The sequence below is a fragment of the Sarcophilus harrisii genome, chromosome 1 (genome assembly GCF_902635505.1).
Source record: "Sarcophilus harrisii chromosome 1, mSarHar1.11, whole genome shotgun sequence".
Lineage (NCBI taxonomy): Eukaryota > Metazoa > Chordata > Mammalia > Dasyuromorphia > Dasyuridae > Sarcophilus > Sarcophilus harrisii.
The window spans coordinates 77,522,751-77,541,755 of NC_045426.1; the positions used below are offsets into that span (position 1 = coordinate 77,522,751).

The following is a 19,005-nucleotide window of genomic DNA, read 5'->3' on the forward strand; positions in this document are numbered from 1 at the left end:
ATTAACAATATTATTCTAGCAAAAGGGTAAAGAATGAGCTGAATTTGAGTCAAGGATGATTAAGACCAATGCAGTCAAGTTATTAAGTGCACTTATTAAGTGCTTATTATGTGCCAAATTCCATACTAAAATAATAGTATGTTAGAAGGGCAAAAAGTCAACCAAAAGGGGAAAACTGTTCCTTCCCTCAAGGAGCTCCGATTCTAACAAAGGAGATAATATGGAAAAAACTTGATATACATAAGAGATATATGAATAGTTGGAAGGCAATCTGAGCAGGGAAGGCATTAAAGACTGGATATGTAAACAAGAGGTTTGAATTGCCTCTTGAGGAAGCTAGGGTAATTAAGAGAGCTAGTATAAATGCACTAGAAATGAGCTATTTACAAATTAGACTGAGTGAAGTGAAATGGGCTGAAATAAAATTTGATCTCTATTATTGAGAGCCTTGAATATTAGGCTGAGAGATGTATACTTTATATTAGGGCAAATGGGGCTTTGACATTAGTTGTTCAGGAAAATAAACTTTCATATAGTATAAAGTATAGTATAAATAATTTATTATTACAAAATATTATCTTATTTCACTTAATCCTGAAAAACAATTATTAATATTTATTAAAAATTTTATCATCTCTTTTTTCAGCTTAATTTAAATTGCCTAAAATCACATAGCAAGTTAATGGTGACTTAAATTTGTGAGTTAAACCCACTCCTGATTCACTGTTTGTCTTTCCACTAATATCTGTCATTATTTATATAATCTGAGAATGACAAAGGATGGGAAGCAACATTTTTTTTCAAAAATAAATTAAATAAACATTTACTAGTGGATCCAGAAAATGGAAGACCAATAAGAAATGGAATGTGGAAACTTTGAGAGATAATGGGCTCCCATCATTGGAAACATTCAAGCAAATCTGGCTGCTGAGGAGAATAGAGAAGGGACACTTACTGAGGTAGAGATTAGTCTAGACAAAAGGTTATTAGCCTGGTGTCTGTAACTTGTTTATTCTTGAAAATATTTTTAAAAATCATAATTTCAGCACAATTGATTTCTTTTATAATCCTTTGTATTTTATTTTGTATATTTAAAAATATTATTATTCTGAGCAACCCATAGTCTTCACCACACTGCCAAAATGAGAAAGGCTAGACTACAACAACAAACAACAAAACAACTACAACAAAACACCTTGCCCTAGATGGCATCTGAAGCCTCTACCAGCTAGTAATTCTGAGAAATCCTTTAAAATGTTTATTTCCCCAAAGAAAATAACTAATTGTTTTTTACTCAAGCAGATTTTCCTTTATTTTTGTTAGAGTCCAGAAATTATAATAGTGCAAACACTCAGTATAAAAGTTGCAATAAGAAATGTACATTCACATTTAACATTTCAGTCCATTCACTTTTTAACATAAAAATAGGACAAATATGCTCTTCTCAATTTAACAATCCTGAAAAAGACTGGAAGATACTCTACAGTGTTCTATTTACATAAAAATAGACCCGTATTATTTATGCAAATCTATCATTAGAAGTTACCCAGTGATAACAAATTATTGTATTTCTGAATAGATCTCTATTATTTTCTTATACATAAGCAACAGCAGTGGGTTACAATAGTTGGAAAATGACATTTTGCCCACTATTCTCTTCTTTAAAGCTATGAATATCAATTCATATTGTAAATGAATATTTAAAGAGTCCAAAACTTCCATACCTATTCTATAGAGGTGGGAGGGAGATAAGAATGGATTGACTTCCAATGAGAATGAAATTAATCTCTAACATGGTAATGTGTGGATATGTCACATAAATTGCTTAAATTAATGTGTTTTTGATTGATATTAAATAACAAAAGGAATTGACAATTAGGCAAAATATAAAGTACTGATTAATTAAACCTCCTTCCAAATCTATTAAAATCCACATTCATTTGGACTCATGAAATGTTGTAATTATGATATCTTGACCATAAATTGTTCAGGAGAATAGCATCATTGCCCTGATTAAAAAAACTAACCTTCATATGATGAAAGGAAATTAATAGCTTAGTTATTTTGCACATGCTATATATTCTTAAAGTCAAACAAACCAAATTCCAAATGAATCTAAAATTTCACTATAATTCAATGCCAACATGTGAAATTGTTCCCAAACCTTCAGCATCTGTCAGCATCAAAGCATGCACAAGAATTTAGGTTTTAACATTGCTAAAGGCAGAGTTGTGTGACCCTCTAGGAAAGCCCAGTGCTTTGTGCTCGTATGGATATTCAGAATATGCAGATATACCGCAATAATGAACAGCCCCCACATAAGAATGTCTAGACCAGATTGTGCCACATGTGCATTCTACCAGAAAAGAAGATGTATTCTCTAAGTCATCATGGTACTTTCTTACCAATTGCTGAGGGACCAGGTATCTCAGAGACTAAAGGGGAAGGCAGCATGGAGCTAGAAGTAGGAGCAAAAGAGTTTTAGTCATGCTTTTATTGTTTCCTTTTAACCTGTGTTGTAGAATGACTTTTCTGACAGCTAAGAGGTTAGAGAGGATGATTAGGTTCCCATATGAGTCTCTGAGAGCCAGTTTATCCCATAATGTGACAGATAAATTATCAGATATGTGCAATAAATAGACTTGTGGCTAGCTTTAGGATCTAACTGATATTTACATAATAACTTCTATGTAAATGGATGTTCCAAGTTCTAAATGCCTGACATAGATTATCACCAATTTGGAATTTGGGATTGGTGTTAAATTATTTCACAGAAGAAGTCAGTATTTAAAAAAATTCACTAAATGATGAACTCTCCTTCAATTCAAAATGTAGGCTATAGACCTGTATCATTTTATATCTATCTTCATTTCTCTTTGTTGGCTTTCTACCTCCTCAGTACTAGGGGAAAAAAAAAATCTGGCAAAAATGTTTTTCTTTTCATGTTTTATAGACTAAAGTAAGGAAAGGGAACAGAGAAAAAACAAATAGCACAAAGAATATATAATTAATACTTTTATGATTAAAAATTTAAAGTTAAAAAGTTAAATCTTGATGCTTTAACTCATGGATTGGATGTTAAGGTGCTATAAATCTGTACTTGAAAGGCCTCTGTAAATTGAAATGAGTGTAGAATTTCCCTCTTAGCACTGCTATAGATAGGTCCCTCCACTAGATGCTTTTCATCCCCTATGTCACTGGGGTAAAAAAAGTATGGCTATGCTGCATATGGAATCTGAATAGAGTAGGCCAATCATTTATTTTAGAATATCGTTTGCTTAGATGAGAAGGAAAGTGTCATTTCTAAGAAGAATTTTGTTTTGTTTTTTTTCTTAAATGTATAACTGAAAATTTCTGCTTTAATAGCATCTAATTAAATTATATATGAAGAAAGTTTAAAGAACATTATATATGTGTATACATACATATGTATAGCATATGTATATATATACATTATATTCAAATGATTTGTCATTCTTCTGTGAAAAATGATGAGTTTTAGAATGATAGATCTTCTATATGTAACAAGGAGGTAGAGGAAATGCTATGTTGTATTTTGAAATAAATGTGAACATGGCCCAGGTCCAAGGGTATCAACAGAGTAGCCTCTGGAGAGCATAAATGTACTAAGGTGGCTCATAAGAGATGTGATGAATTTTGTGGATATCCTTTCATAATAACAGTCAATTTTGTGCTCAGTGCTTTTCCAAAGGAACAGTGATTTTCTGGAGGGTCAATTTGTATTGCTCCCATTATTAATTTCTTGATTACCAAAGAGAATCATTGTTATAGGAGAATACTTCTGAAAATTGTATATCAAATAGCTAAAAAAGTTCTATTTCAGTTTTGCCATTTAAGTATAAGTAAACCCATTCAAAAATTTAAGTGAGTTAACAGTTTTTGAGTAATCTAGGAAGTGGCTGGGCTGCTCTTGAGTAGATTTTCTTTTTTGTTTTCATGAACTTTTATTGTGAGACCAATAAACTAAAATATATCTCTGCCTTCTTTCAAAGTAATCTAATATGTATTAGACACAAAAGGCAGTGAGATATACTGGAAAGAGTTCTTACTGGCTCTGAAATCAGGAGCAGTGGGTTCAAATACCATTGCTGATGCTTAATTCTTTTATGACTTCAGGCAAGGTACTTGCTGGTCCTCAGGGTCTTCACTTTCAAAATGGGATAGGGGACATGAAGTCTAAATGACCTCTAAGGTCTTTTCCAGATCTAGATCTATAATCTATAATTTAGGCTATTATGATAATAAAATGAATGTGGAGGTTGTTTCATTTTCTTTAGGACATTGGGTTATCTTTGTATTCAAAATGGATATAATATTCAAGAGGAACCCTTTCATTTTGTCCTGTGCATATATGTGTGTGTGTGTGTGTGTACATGTATATAGTTATATGTGTGTATATTCATTTTGTGCTCTGGTATATACAACAAATATTTGGATTTTTATTTCTTTCTTTGACTTGTGAATTAAATTGTGATTATCTCAATGAAGATAATTCCTAACTCATGAAGTATAAATTCTCTGTGCTCAATTTTATCAGCAATTTTCAAGTCGGTTACATTCTTAGAGAATTGCCTAGGGCCACTAGAAAGTTGTGACTTGCCCAGAGTAACATATCTAGATTTCAGAGGCACTGTTTGAACTCATATCCTGTCAAATCCAAGGCAGTCCTTTTGTCCATTCCTCTATGCTGGCTCAAGCAATATTGGAAATTATTTTAATACTATAAATACATATGGAACAAAATTATCTTCCCTAATTAGCATTGAGGGAAAAAAGAAAGTAGAAAAAAGGAAAATAATACCAGTTAGCAACAAAACAATACCAGTTAGCAATAAATGCCAGTTAAAAATACATGGTGGTAAAAATGAATACATGGTAGTTTTTTAAAAAAAATTATATCCTTTAGAACATTTTTTTTTAAATTGCCTGGGCTAAAAGACTGAGGAGGAGGCTAAATCAAAAAGTAGAAACTACAGTTGGGTTTATATGCCACTCAACAACTGATTAAATTTTTTATTAAATGGAATTATTTTTTTCAGATAGAAACATACCAGGTTAATTTAATGATCACTTCAGCAAGTTGAATGCTTCTATAGACATAATCTTATTTAAAAATAATTCTCTCAAATCTATTTTAATCAAAGTAACAAACAATTTATCTTATTTTGCTAACCACATACAGCATGCATGAGGAGCATTTCATTTAGAAGAATGACTCCAGAATACTAATTGAAAGGCACTGACAGGGGTAAATTATATTCGTACAAATCATACAGATAAAGGTGATCATTTTTCATAGGTTAAAATATGAATTGGGTTCATCCTCAAACAAACAAACAAGCAACAACAACAAAAAACAGAGTTTGAGAGAAACTGCTCATCACTTTGATCTCACAGTATAATTCCTTAAATGAAAAAGCATTTTGAGTAGGAGAATATAAGCTTTTTGAAGGTAGGGACTTTTTTGTTCTGTTCTATCATTTTATCCCCCAGCAGATAGCACAGTGCCTGGTATGTACATGGTACACAATAGTTTAATTGAATTGAATTGCATTTTGAAGCTAGGATGAACATTTATTTATACCTTTTAACATAGGAATATTTCATATTTATTAAAATTTGTTATTTAATCTGTTAAAATTGAATTTTATTAAAATTTGTTTAAAAATTTAAGCTATGTTTATGAAATGAAAAAAGTAAAATGTCTTTAATGTCTTCAAATATGCAAACAGTGGTGTGATACAGAGATAAAATATCCTAAGAATGGATGGATTTTTTTTTTTTTTACTTCCCCTTGATTTAGCATTTTATATACAGCTTGTATTATTACTTCTGTGTAGGATAGGTTTTCTTAACAAGAAAAGCACTTAAATATAAAGCTTCTAGCATTTGTGGAACTCACAATTTAAAAATAATTATACTGAAAACATAAGTTTGCTTTGGGTCATATAACCTGATTTGTTACAAAATATTCTTAATTTCATTTAAATTTCTAGCCATTATCTAGCATTGTCTTTTTAATGCAGAATCTACTAGGATAATTTTGTACCTCTTTATATTCTCTAAGATCCTAGCCTCTTCTCTCAGCAACATTTGTAAATGACCTTACCATTGTTGTTTCTATACTAATGGCTCAGGTCTAATTCCGCTAAGATATAGAGAGGGAATGCATTGAATTAATGAATCACAGATAACCCATTTACTTTCCCTTACAGGTTGTTGCATGATTCAGTCTGGCTGGTGATCAGCATTAATATGAAGATAGCTTAAAGGTTAAGATTGATTGCTCTGTCATAAGCTAGTTTGGAAACCAGGTATGGATATGATCATTATCTTTTCTCCTATGAACTTACCATCTATATCTACACCATCAAGTCAAAGTGAGTAGGGGAGCAATCTTCTAATTCATTTAATCAATTATAGTTAATATGAGTAATTATGTCCCTAAACCTTGTGTGTCCTTAAGCACAGATTGAGGGACTGAAATTGTCAGCTTCCTTCATTTACCATTTTAACATACTGATGGAGATAAAAATCATTTTGCCTAAAACTCTTGATTCTGTTGCTTTTTCAATCCTATTCCAATTTTTAAATAGTTATCACTGCCTATTATCTTATCTCAGAGAAATGTACTTCATCATATAGCCATCAGATTGATCATAGATTCAGAGCAAAGAAGCCCCATAATCAGTTTTACTCTCCATTAGGAAAGCTCATTTTAAATGCTAGATTAATATAACTGCATAGCCAAGAGATGTGTAAATTTGTAGAATTAAAAAAATGTTGATAGCACCTTTACTGTGATTCTTTCTCTAAGAATGACAGTGTGTATACAATGCATAACCACAACATGGAACATTTGAAATTTTGAAAGGCATAAGTTGTTCCAATTGAAATATTTAAAAGTTACACATCCATTAAATAGCCAAAGCCTAAAGATCAGAGCCTTCTATTTTGATCACAGTCTGTCAGGTAATTTTAGACAGATGTAAAATGCTTTAGCCAACATTCCAAAAAAGAAAGAGGGTGGTTTCCCTCACTATTTTAAAATTATTTACAGTATTTGCTTGATTCTTTTTTTCTTCCAGCTGTTTTTTGATGAACAATTGGGATAAAAACTACTTCCTACACAATCCAGTAAGACAGCTTGTAGTCTTTATTAATATCTAAGGGGATGAGGGAATCAAAATGAGGCACAATTTGCTATAGGAATATCTTCTGGCCAATATAGCCCCCATTATAAGTATTATTGGGATTTTTGCATTTTTCAGGATTTTAAAAGAAATTGAAATTATGTTCAAAGACAAGCAAAAAGATTAATCCTGATTTGAGATTTTTCACCTTTTACTTGTGATTTTCATAGAGAACAGCTTTTTTTTTAAAATTTTCACACTTTTTTCATTACTTCCTTTATCCATCTGGGTGGACCTTTCTATCCTTAACAGTTTCTTTGGAGACTAGAGAGCTAACTTTCATTTGTAGTTTGGTTTGTACTCATCCCTTTCATCATCAGTGTTCCTCTCTTATACTCATACCCCTGATGCTTGAGTAGTCCAAATGCACTGCTGGAAACATAAAATTCAAGTGGGAGAGGAGAGTAAATAATAGTGGGAAATGGGAAAGAATGAAATAGTCAAGATGGCCTTGAGTCAATATAGTAATATGAATAGTTGTAACCACTTTGATTTATACCAAACAACTGTAGGAATTTGATTTCTACATCTATGATAGCTCTGAGATTCTTCTAAAAATGTGGGGGAAGTTTGCAGGATTCATTTCTATATATTCTGCAGAACTTCTAATATCCAATGTCTGAATATACCTATATACTTGTGTTCTAGTGTCTCTTGGAGTGGTAATTTTCTTTGGATTGCCTAATTATAGCCCAACTTCAAAAACAGTTCTAAGATAACAAAGTCTTAAAAACTCTTTGGGGGCATAGACAGAAATGTTACTGTCCCTCCAAAAACTTGTTGGTATCATACATTGGACTATAAGGCCAAAGAGTATCACAGTATTTGATTTTACCTAGAGGCACAAAAATAAATGTATAAATAAATAAAACCATAGCATGTAGCTAGGTACCTTAACAAGGGAAAAGATACCCTATTTTTAAAAAAATCATACCCTGATTTAACTACCCTATATAACTTAATTTTAGCACATTACATTATATTAATCAATTCTGAAATACATATTTTCTTTTTAAAAAGTACATTGACTGGATTTTTAAAAAATAGTTAACAAAATGTTATAAGTATAAATAAGTTATCCTTTCAATGTTGTCCTCTTGAGATGTGATAATCTTAATGTAACTGTGCCTCTATTGCTGTAAACAATTTTTGAAACTCTTTGATTTAAAAATCTACATTATATCTTTTGGAAAAACTCAAACACACCCTCAAAGGCAGCAAATTTTCAATCTTTGAGGATACATTTTTGTTATATGAGTCAGATAAAAATCAAAGATGATACTGACTAATGAGGTTAATCAAACTGGAAAGTACTTTTTTTTTTTTTTTTAGCAAGGGATTTGGAGTTTAAAAAGGGAGGTACAACTGATGATACTAACTTTCCTATGTAGGTTTTTCACCACAGGTTGTGAAGTCCATCCTGTCAGAATTCCCAAAATTTAGATCTAGAAGGAGTCTGAGAGATCATCTTGAACTGTTCTCCTTATTTGACTAATAAGAAAATTTATGCCTAATGAGGTAAAGGGATATTAACATGAGATCACACAAATCAGGTCAACTATAGAGTTGGGATTTTAATCCAGATCCTTCAAATTCATTACTTCTTTCCACTCTACCTACTTTGATTCCTACTTTGAGGGACAATACTTTTTTTTGAAAACTCAATCTTTATGATTAGTTTAATGAAGAAATTTTAAGTATAGTCTTAAAGCATATGGCTTAAACATATATTTCATTTATTTTTTATGATGCAATGATTTTTACTTCCTAAAGCAAAAGTTTCTGACTTGTCAATAGCAAGAACGATGGTTAATAGGCTTAATTTAAGCAAGGCCAAATCCAAAATAATTCTTCACTCCTAGCTTACCTTCATATTTTTATTAAGTTAAGAATTAAGAAAGATATATTAAATCTTTCAAGGCATCTTAAGCAATGCCATTTAGATTGTATATCATAATAATATGTACATATATGCCAGTGCCAAGAATAGAGTCCAAAGCTTCTTTGAGCATTTATCTTAACTTTAGAGATAAGGATTGAGTTGCTAACTACATGACCTGAGGTTTGTCCCTTAGGAATTCTATTTCTTCATGTGTAAAATAATATTAGACTATTGTCTTTAAGGTCTTTGTCAGCTCTAAAATTCGATAAACAAGGCACCAAAGAGGCACCAAAGACAAACAGAGTATTTTGTTTAAGCAACCACTTTCTAACACCTTATCTCATAACAGGTAGATTGAACTTGGATAATTGAATATTTATTGCTGAATATTTCAGAGCTTTTGGCAAAGAATAGACTGAACCACAGAGGCACTCTAGAATACCTGTTTTATCAGGTATACTTTCAATACTTTGAAACACTTAAAATACTTTAAATCCATAGAAAAAAATGAACTACAGTGTAACACAATCAATATTTCACAATAAACTCAAAACTATTTTGATCAAGAAAGAAATCTCTATTAACTTAGTTATATTTGCTAGAGAATATTTTACTCTTTTAAATTCCAACCTCCATTCTATATTATGATTGGTCTTATATCTTACCCTGCTAAAGTTATGATAAAAGTATTTTCATTTTTTCATAATCAGCTTAAAATCAGAGGGCCATGAGGAATAGTAGAGAGACTGCAGCTTTTGGGGAAAAGAAATGATGCCAAAATATTTTCATGTGGTTTTCGACTGGAAGCAAGTTGGAAAGTTAATTTAAGAGACTTTGGAAGCTTACAAATGCAAGCTTCTCAATGGAAATTTAAATTGGAACAACTAATGAAAACTCTAAACCAAATTCTAGTTTCCACAATCCATGCAATTGGTTTAATATGAACTGTGCTCAGAAGGTCAGAATTTTTCTCTACAGAGGAACTGATGAGTGTATATTTGTATGTCAGTATGCATACTTGTGTGTCACGCAATGAATCAAATCTTTCTGCTATGTTTTTGTTTCAGATACAATAATTATACCATCCTCTTGAAATAGCAGTGCTTGGGTAACATCCCTGCTTCTTTCTGATACTTGTCCAATGTCAAATGAAGGAGTCCTCAGCATTCAGTGAATATTTGCAATGTTTACATGATTAACATTTCCATTTGTTTTATGTTACAGTGTATAGAATTAAATTTATTGCTTCTAATGATTGAAGGTATGGAGTTTGAATAGATGGCTTTTACACTATGAATAATATGAATGTAACAATGAAATTATTGGCAGCAGGGGAGCTTTTTTCCCTGGGCTAGCATTTTCATTCAAAATTTGCTCAGTTAAATGCACATGCACAGACGGGGACACTTAGTGTCAAAAGTGATATGTTCAAGCACTTTAGAGACATCCTGGATTTTGTTTTGCTTTGTCACATCAGGCATGAGTAGCATGCAAAAGATTGCAAAAAGGAGCACAAAGGACGGCCATTTCCAAAGAGCTAGTCATCATCATGCAGGTGTAAAACCTCTGTTATAAAAAACCATCAACATCCATTAAAAGTGTGCCAGGTGCATATGCGTGTGTGTGTGTGTGTGTGTGATATCATTATTATGTTGTGTTTTTTTTTTTTTTTGGTACAAGTGGACATGCAATTACTTATAATTGATAAACTATTTACAATTTCTTCATAATAAACTTTTTAAAGTGAATAATACATTAAAGGCCAGCATTTGTACATTAACACTGTACAAGATTAAAAATAAATAAGGCAATATCATACAAGTTTATAACAAATTAAAAAATGTTGCTTATCACTGCAATACAAAACTCCAAAGGACATTATGGCTAAATAGTGCTCCTGTTACAACAGGGCCCATACAGAGCTTGGAATTGCTGATGATAAAGGAAATAGTTGTTTGTTAAAGTGAACATACTCGTGCGAATCACTCACTGATACACATTACCCTTTTCCAGGAATGGAAATCCTAGTGTTTATGCTCAACAACCTTGAGCTTGTGGTCTGTGGCACCTACTTGTGTGATGTCAAGAGGCTTTGTGTCTGCAAACATTCTAGGCTAAATGATATATTGGTCAGATTCCATAACAACTTGGGCTCTTTTCTAGGATGCTATTAGACATCATTGCCCCCATTAACTGTTAAGGCTAAATTCACTCTTCAGGGTCACTAGGCTAGTGTTGTAGTACCCTAGAACAGTCATTTACTAGAAGAGCTCTTTTTGCTTCAAAAAAAATGTCCCAAGATATACTTAAGGAACTCTACAAACATTAGCAAAAATGGAATCAACATGTTCTCAGTGACATTTTTTACAAGATTTCTTCATTTCTTCACCAGTGGCCACCCACACACCCACCCACACCACACACACACACACACACACACACACACACACACACACAACCAATGGGGTAGGGAGGGTAGGGAAGAGGGAGAACAGAACTGTGATTTCATTGGCATATGGAACTCCTAGCAAAACTCTCTCCCAATGCTGACTATTCATCTGAAAGCGACTAGGGGCACTGAGGAGTAAAGTGGCTTGCCCACAATCACACAGCCAGCAGGCTCCAGAGGCAGGATTTGTACCCATATCTTACTGATTCTGAAGTCATCTCTCTGATCATTATGTCACACTGCCTCTCTGACCAATAAATTCAATCAAACTACCAATTATTTCTTTAAATGAATAACTCCTTTCATCTTCTTACCTCTTCCCCCCATTCTCTTTCTTCTGTCACCCATCCCTTTTCCCTCTCCCTCTTTCCCTCCCTTTTTCTAGAATTAATAGCTACATGTCCTCAGAATGATTGAATTAGTTATTTTAAAGACACTACCATAGTCTCTGTATTGGCAAAATATTAAAAAAACAATAACAACAATAACATACACACATCCAATGTGGTCATAGAACAGGCTCTCTGAGATTTTAGGAAGAGCTAAAATGTAAAACCAAAAATGAAATTGTAAGGGGATGTGAATGTATTCAGCCAAACAACAGCTGCTATTCCAATGCTCATGAGAGATATTTGTAGAGAAAATATATAGAGTTTATGTATTTGAAGTATTTTGTTCATTTTTGATTAGCATATAAAACTCTTGGAACTATTTATTCAAGAACTTCATTGAATATTATTTTGCAGTTTCAAGATTATAAAAACTTGGTGGGAAAAAATACTGAGATATGAATGGTTTGCAAATAGTTCCAAATCTAAGGAAGAAGGAAGTGGGACAGGAAGGATAGTGGAATGAATATTAGTCTGAAGTGCTCTTCTCATCTTCTGATATAAAGATATTCATCATACTATCATTTGGAAAAAAAATCATGCAAATGGGAGTAAAATATTGTGCTTACAATAGACAATCCTACAAAAAAAAAAAAAACTCTTATCAGAATTGGCACCTATTTGGGGAGGATGGGAGGGTTTCCTCAAACTGGAATGTTGTCTAGATTTCAGGAATCTAGATCAACTTAGAAGGGTTACTACTGTTCTTCTTTGAATGATCTAAATGTCATACCTATAAGAAAAAGAACATTCCCTTTGATAGGGGTTATAGCAAGATGAACCAATTCATTAAATCAGAGTTTGAATTACAAAGAGCTGTCAAAAATCCAGTGTATAGTGGCTGGGTTGGGGAGAGGAAGAGGGGAAAGATGATACAATTAGGTGCTACAAAAAGATGGAAGAAATTTAAGCCCCAAGGCTAGATTGCTGGTGTTAGATGATTGAGGTGAGAAAAGGAGATAAGGTTGACTGTTATGTGTGACCCTGAGTCCAAACCCTACTTACAGAAGGGCTGTGCCACTCAGGTCTCACTGCCTAGAGAAGTTGCTATCTGCTTCATAATATGGGGTTTGGGACCATCTTAAGAAATATAGGAGTGACCCTGAACAACCCAAGAAGAGAACAGGGGTAGGAAGTTCCCAATGGATAACAGAAGGAAAGAAATTAATATTTCATATCTCCATGTCTTAGATTTTTCCTACCTCTGATTACAAAATTTCTACTACTAAAATGTTATTGAAATATATCCTCTTTGCTAATAGAGGTATTATAATAAATGTCATGTTTCCTTAATGTTGATATGAATTCATGCATTTATGAATTGTCAGATTGTTCATTGTAATTATATCCTCTTCATAAATACAGTTCACATGAATTCTAGGTGGAAAGAATATTAAAGAAAAATAAAACACCAAAGACCATATGGATGAAAAGAATTAAATTATTGAAATAAAACGAACAATAAAATGGGAAAGCAATATAAGGAACTATTGTCTAAAGAGGGATCCACCATATAAAATAAATAACAAATATTAATTCTACTCTTCATCTGCATTAACTCAAATGATATGCCAATACCTCTTAGGAAAAATAAAACTTGTTTGGTTCCAAACGCACCTTTATGATCTCTGCTGAACCCTTCTTGCTTAGCTGAATTCCAATTTTGGCTCTATCTGATCAGATTTATCCTACTACAGCTCATTCCCTGATGTTGAAGTATCATCTAATTGAAGTATCTTGGGCCAATTCCCTAGATTTTACTGGAAATCCCTTACACATACTTAACCAGACTATGCTTTGGTACAAATATGCCATCTGTTACCTATTCTGTTGGACTTTGGATCAAATTTCTTGGCTTTGAAATTAGTAATTTTATTTGTTTTAATGGAATCCCGAATAACTTGCCTTAGTTAATGCTTCTTTTCTCCATCTATTCATGTAATTTCTCACATGGACAAGCTCTGCTGGTACCTATACTTAAGCCATATATGAACTGTCCTTGATTGGATCCCTAAAGTCTTTTTCTGGTCCAAATGAATCTTTTACCCATATGTTTCCAGAGGAAAATGAAGTCCAGTTAAATGACACTTCTTTCTTCAAGAAATATCTCCTTAGTGTCTAAAGATGACACCTTGCCATATATCAGAGTAAGGACAAATACTTCCACGGACAGCATGCATCAGTTAACATAGGTTTGTAAAGTTCTGTTCTTGTGAAGTTCAACATTCTATTGAGAGGTTGTTGTTGTTTTCCTGAATTGTGGAACATATTGTGGTTTTATTGAAGATGCTCATTTTTAATAAACTCTAATGAACTAACTTTCTTTGCTCAATTCTATGATGAATTATTTATTCAACAGCCATTCACTGAGCACCTACGATATGCAAGGCACTGTACTAGGCACTGTAAGGAATAAAAAGATGAATATGACAGTGTCCATACCCTCAAAGAATTTACAATTTAGTAAGCACTACTTCTATTTTCACCCGACTCCACATTATAATTTTCTCTACCCAGTGTTGAGGGACAGAACAATCAAATATGAACTATCAAGGTAAAACTGTTTTTATCAAGAAATGATTACTTTGATTTGTTTTACCCAGGAACATGCCTTATCTACTAAATAATAGGACTAGCTATCTGGGACAAGTGTCCCAGCTAAAATTTGTTTTCAAGAATAAGGTACACAGCATATAGTCTAAATTATCATGAATCATCAATAGAAAAATCCATCATAAGAAAAGTTCCTTTCCCTCTTCCTTCCTATCTCATGTATTTGATCATATTTCTTTATGAATTTAACTTTTCAGTGGTATCCTGATTACCTGATTTTTCAAGAATGATGAGTGATATTTTGACAGTGGAATGTGAGTTGTGGGGGTGGTAATAGTGGCTGGGGAATGGAAAGTCACCTTGTAGATAATACACTATCCATGTGCTTCCTGATATCTGTCAATTTTCTAGATGCCATTTAGGATGCCCATCTTTACATACAAACATGCCAAGTTCTGCTTTAGGATCCCACTATTCCTCAGAGCCTGAGAGAACTCTGGGTGGGAGCTTTAGCTTCAATTGAAGTTACAATTCCACCTTGAATTATGTGGATTAGGTGGAATAAGAATATGTTCTTATGACATTGTAATTCCAAGTTGCATAACTCTATTACTATGACTCCAAAGCAAATTACTATTGTGAACATAATATCTTTCGTAGGGACTTAACATCACTTCCTGTGCCTCCAAATAGATTAGTATTTTTACCCAACTAAAGTAACTATTACAGAGAAGTTTGGAGGAGAATTTGGATTCAAATTTTAACTTTTTGGCTGTGTGAATCACCAATCTTGTCTCATTCTTTTGTAAAATGGGGAGTTGAATCTGATCATTTCTGATGATTCCTCCATTCATTACATTGATTCTAGTAGTGGCCAATGAGTCCATTGTTCTGGCCCACTTTTTATCCTATAACATTAATCTAATGTGTCTAGATTGTGATATCACTGTTACATCACATTTGAAATTTACAGTTTCTCTTTCTGTTTCCTTTCCATCAGGGACCATTAATTTGCAATCTGCTTTTAGAAGGTTATAAAATCATTGATTCACAGATCTTAAACTGAAGGGAATTTGCAGATTTTTTATTTCAACCTCATCATTTTAGCAATAAAGCAATTTTGTGAGAGGTCACAGAGGTTAAATTACTTGCCTATGGCCTGATCAGCACAAATCTAATAAGCCCCCCACCCTGTCAGTGGTTTTCAATCTGTTGGATTTCTGAATCCCATTACAATCTTAAAAAATATTGAGTACCTTCCCCCCTCAAGCTTTTGCTTTTGTGAATTATATCTAATGATGAATGATTAAAAATAAAGACATCTCAGTATTATTGTAAAAATTATTATGACTTTATGTGTCTTCAAACCATATTTGGAGAACTAATGCCAAAGATTAAGGGATAGATAGAGAAGGTAAATTAAATGTTCAGTCAGGCATTTCCTGGAGTACCTCAGGTGTGTCTAAGTATGCTGGCAAGTGTAGAAATTCTTTAGCATCTCTCAAAGAATTTTCATAAAATAAATACTTCCCTCATATTGACCTTCTCAGTACCTTTTGTACTAGTTGTATACCACTCATTGCATAAATCCTATCCTGAACCTTCATTGATTGTAAATATCATTAAAGAGGGTAATCTCATGTATTTGATTTATATCGGCCTACTTAGAAACTCAGGAAATTCAAGAAGGCTTATAAAAACCAGGTAGACATTTGGCACTTAGTGGCAATCCCATTTTCTATGATTCCTTTTGATTCCATGCCTTTTTGATTAATTTTACTTTCATAACAATTTTATCACATAATGGTATTTTACATGATGAGGTTGTTTTCATAATTTCCTTGTAGCTTTTAAGTTTGTATTCCTGAATTCCTTTCTTTCCCAAATCATTCCAAGATCATTTGTCTCCTCATTATCAACCATAACAACTTGGTCATGAGGGACATCATTCCTTCCCCTCCCGTTGCTCCTAACAAAGGGTCAGCAGAAGAGTCAAAGATATCTTTAGAAACAAATGAATACAATAGAGTCTCTAATGCCACAAAACTGGAGTGTGGTAATCCAAAAAACTAATCTTGAGAACCCACAAAATATGAATACAATTCGTGCAAAAATCTAGGCCTTCTACTGTATCTATCCTAAAAACACAGAACTCCAAAGAGTAGATGGAACAGAAGTTTCTATGGCAGAATTTTAGACTCAATAAGTAGTAGGATTTACCTGTAGACCTCTGACCTCTTTCTGGATAAAACTAAAATCTCTTGGGACCAGGGCTGCCACAATCCTTTTTGCTGGTGCTTTTCCTATAGAACCTTCAATCTCAATAACTCTAGACCCACTTAACTCTATTCACCTTTTATATTTTCCAAATGCTCCCTAATTTAGATAATCTCTTTGGATTTAGACCTAGACAAGCCTCAATCTGTTTTACTTAATTTGTTCATTCTATTACTCACAATTGTACCCTTCCTAGCTAGTTTATGTCCTGAATAATCTCTGATCTTTAATGAATTCTATAATTCAACAAAGATACATATATCAAATTTACAGAAATAAACTCATCACTTTGGACTTCAACATAGATTTCTGTAACTTTGGGATACAGCTCTGATTTCTGGTCTTAAAATAATTTCCTTAATCTAAAATTGTCTGTTCAGAAAGATTAGGAATTCTAGACAAACAAGATGTCTGATAACATAAACTTTCTAAATGTTATGTGTTTGTTTTTCTCCAAAACAAAACAAAGTAACATATTGTTCAACTCATAGGAACTTAAAAATCATACATGAAAAAGATGAGAAATGAGATTTGTCTCCTTATTTACTTTGAACAATAACACTGAACATTTAAAAATGAGTTTGGAGAGTTTTACAAGAAGCTAAAAGTCAGCAAAGTAAAAAAAAAGTCATTGGCAAGGCATATAAGTACTACTACTGACATTCATCAAAGCTGATGAACTGGTATGAAGCCCTTCAATGTTTAATCCTTAGCAAAGAGCTTCATTTGGAAGAAATCCAGTAGTTACAAATATTCATGCAGAAGAAAAGAGGGTTCCTATATGTTATTGACTTATTGCTCTACCTGAAGCTTAGAATCTCTGGTTTGATCTACACCCTGTGATAAGTCATGGGGCAACATCGAGGAGGCAAAGATACTTAGAGATGGTTAAAGTATTTGTCAATATTCCATCTAGATCTTGAGTCCAGACTTTTTAAAACCTAATTTTGACTTATTGTACTAAATGTGATGCTAATTGGATATTTTCCAGGGTTGGAAGAGGCAAGTTAGAGTGAGCAGATGCAGCTGTTTTAGAATTGGCTTAGTTCAATCTTGGATAGCTTTTGACTTTTTTAGGCTTGTTTATTAATTCAAACTCTGAGCAAAATTTTCATTGTTCTTGCTATAACCCCAAAATATGTTCCTAAGATCCTGTATCCCTCATCACAATTTTAGACCCAATTCGGTCCAAACAATAATGAATATGAAGATGCGATATAGCTCCCTTATGCCATTGCAAATAATATTTAAATAAATACATGTATCTATATAAATTTTTTATGCCTATATATAGAAGTGTGAGTGTATATGTGTTTATATAGAGTTAGGATATATACACACATACATTATCATTTACACACATCTCTTAAGTATACCATTTACCTTTTTAAAATTCCATGACATTTTTCCTTATTTTCAGAAAATCTGCATTATTCTTGTCCTAACACAATTGTTAGCCCTTATCGCTTCCATTCCAAGTTTTCTTCTATGGAGCTTCCCGCTTTCTTTGGTTGTGTTAGATTGGATCTGTGGTTGATGCCGCAACCTATGACCTTAAACTCTGTTGGCAAGTATTCATGCTCACTGAGTTCACTTGCAATGGCACTCATCTAGGTTTCTTTCACAGCTGGCACAGAAGGAAGGTAATGGAGCGTTGGATTAGTGTGGGTGCCTGCTGTCTGCAGGGCTCCGGTCCCAGCTTTGACTGTAAAGCTAGCCGCAGATGAGACAGAAGGGCAGCTGGTACCCAATTTTGTCTGAATGTTTGATTTCCCATATGGATACATTTTCCGTTCTAAGCTTAAGGACTTGGTTTGAGAATTACTTCCATTTGCTTTTCCTTCCAGAAAATAGGTCAACATTTCACCTTTTCCCTTGACACTGACTTTTCCTCGACATGTGAATTCATAGCTACACCGCTTTAATAACCGATGTACTTCTTCTGTGACCTGTAGGCAAAAAGAATCAAGTGTTATTCAACAAACATTTGCTTACTATGTGTTATGCACTATGCTAGACCCAGGGGATACAAAACAGAAAGTGTCTGCACTTACAAGCTTGCATTGTACTTGAGGGAGCAGACTGCAAGTTCACAGATAAGTGAATGCAAAATAAGCACAAAACAATTTGAGAAAGTAGTTGCTTTTGCTTTTTTGAGAAAGTACCCATTTTTATCTTACTCATCTTAATATTTTATTAGCTTTTTTAAAAATACCAATCTTATTTCAAAATATTCATTGC

At 33.1% G+C, this 19,005-nt stretch overlaps 1 protein-coding gene across 1 annotated transcript in view; it reads right to left on the reverse strand.

Moving 5' to 3' along the window:
- Nucleotides 1–1,283: 1,283 nt before the first annotated feature.
- Nucleotides 1,284–19,005, reverse strand: part of ADCY1 (adenylate cyclase 1) — a 349,651-nt gene continuing 331,929 nt past the window's right edge. Inside the window, exon 20 of the mRNA XM_003762551.3 lies at nt 1,284–18,713. Coding sequence (XP_003762599.2) covers nt 18,375–18,713 — 339 coding nt within the window. The 3' untranslated portion in view covers nt 1,284–18,374. The remainder of the gene's footprint in view (nt 18,714–19,005) is intronic.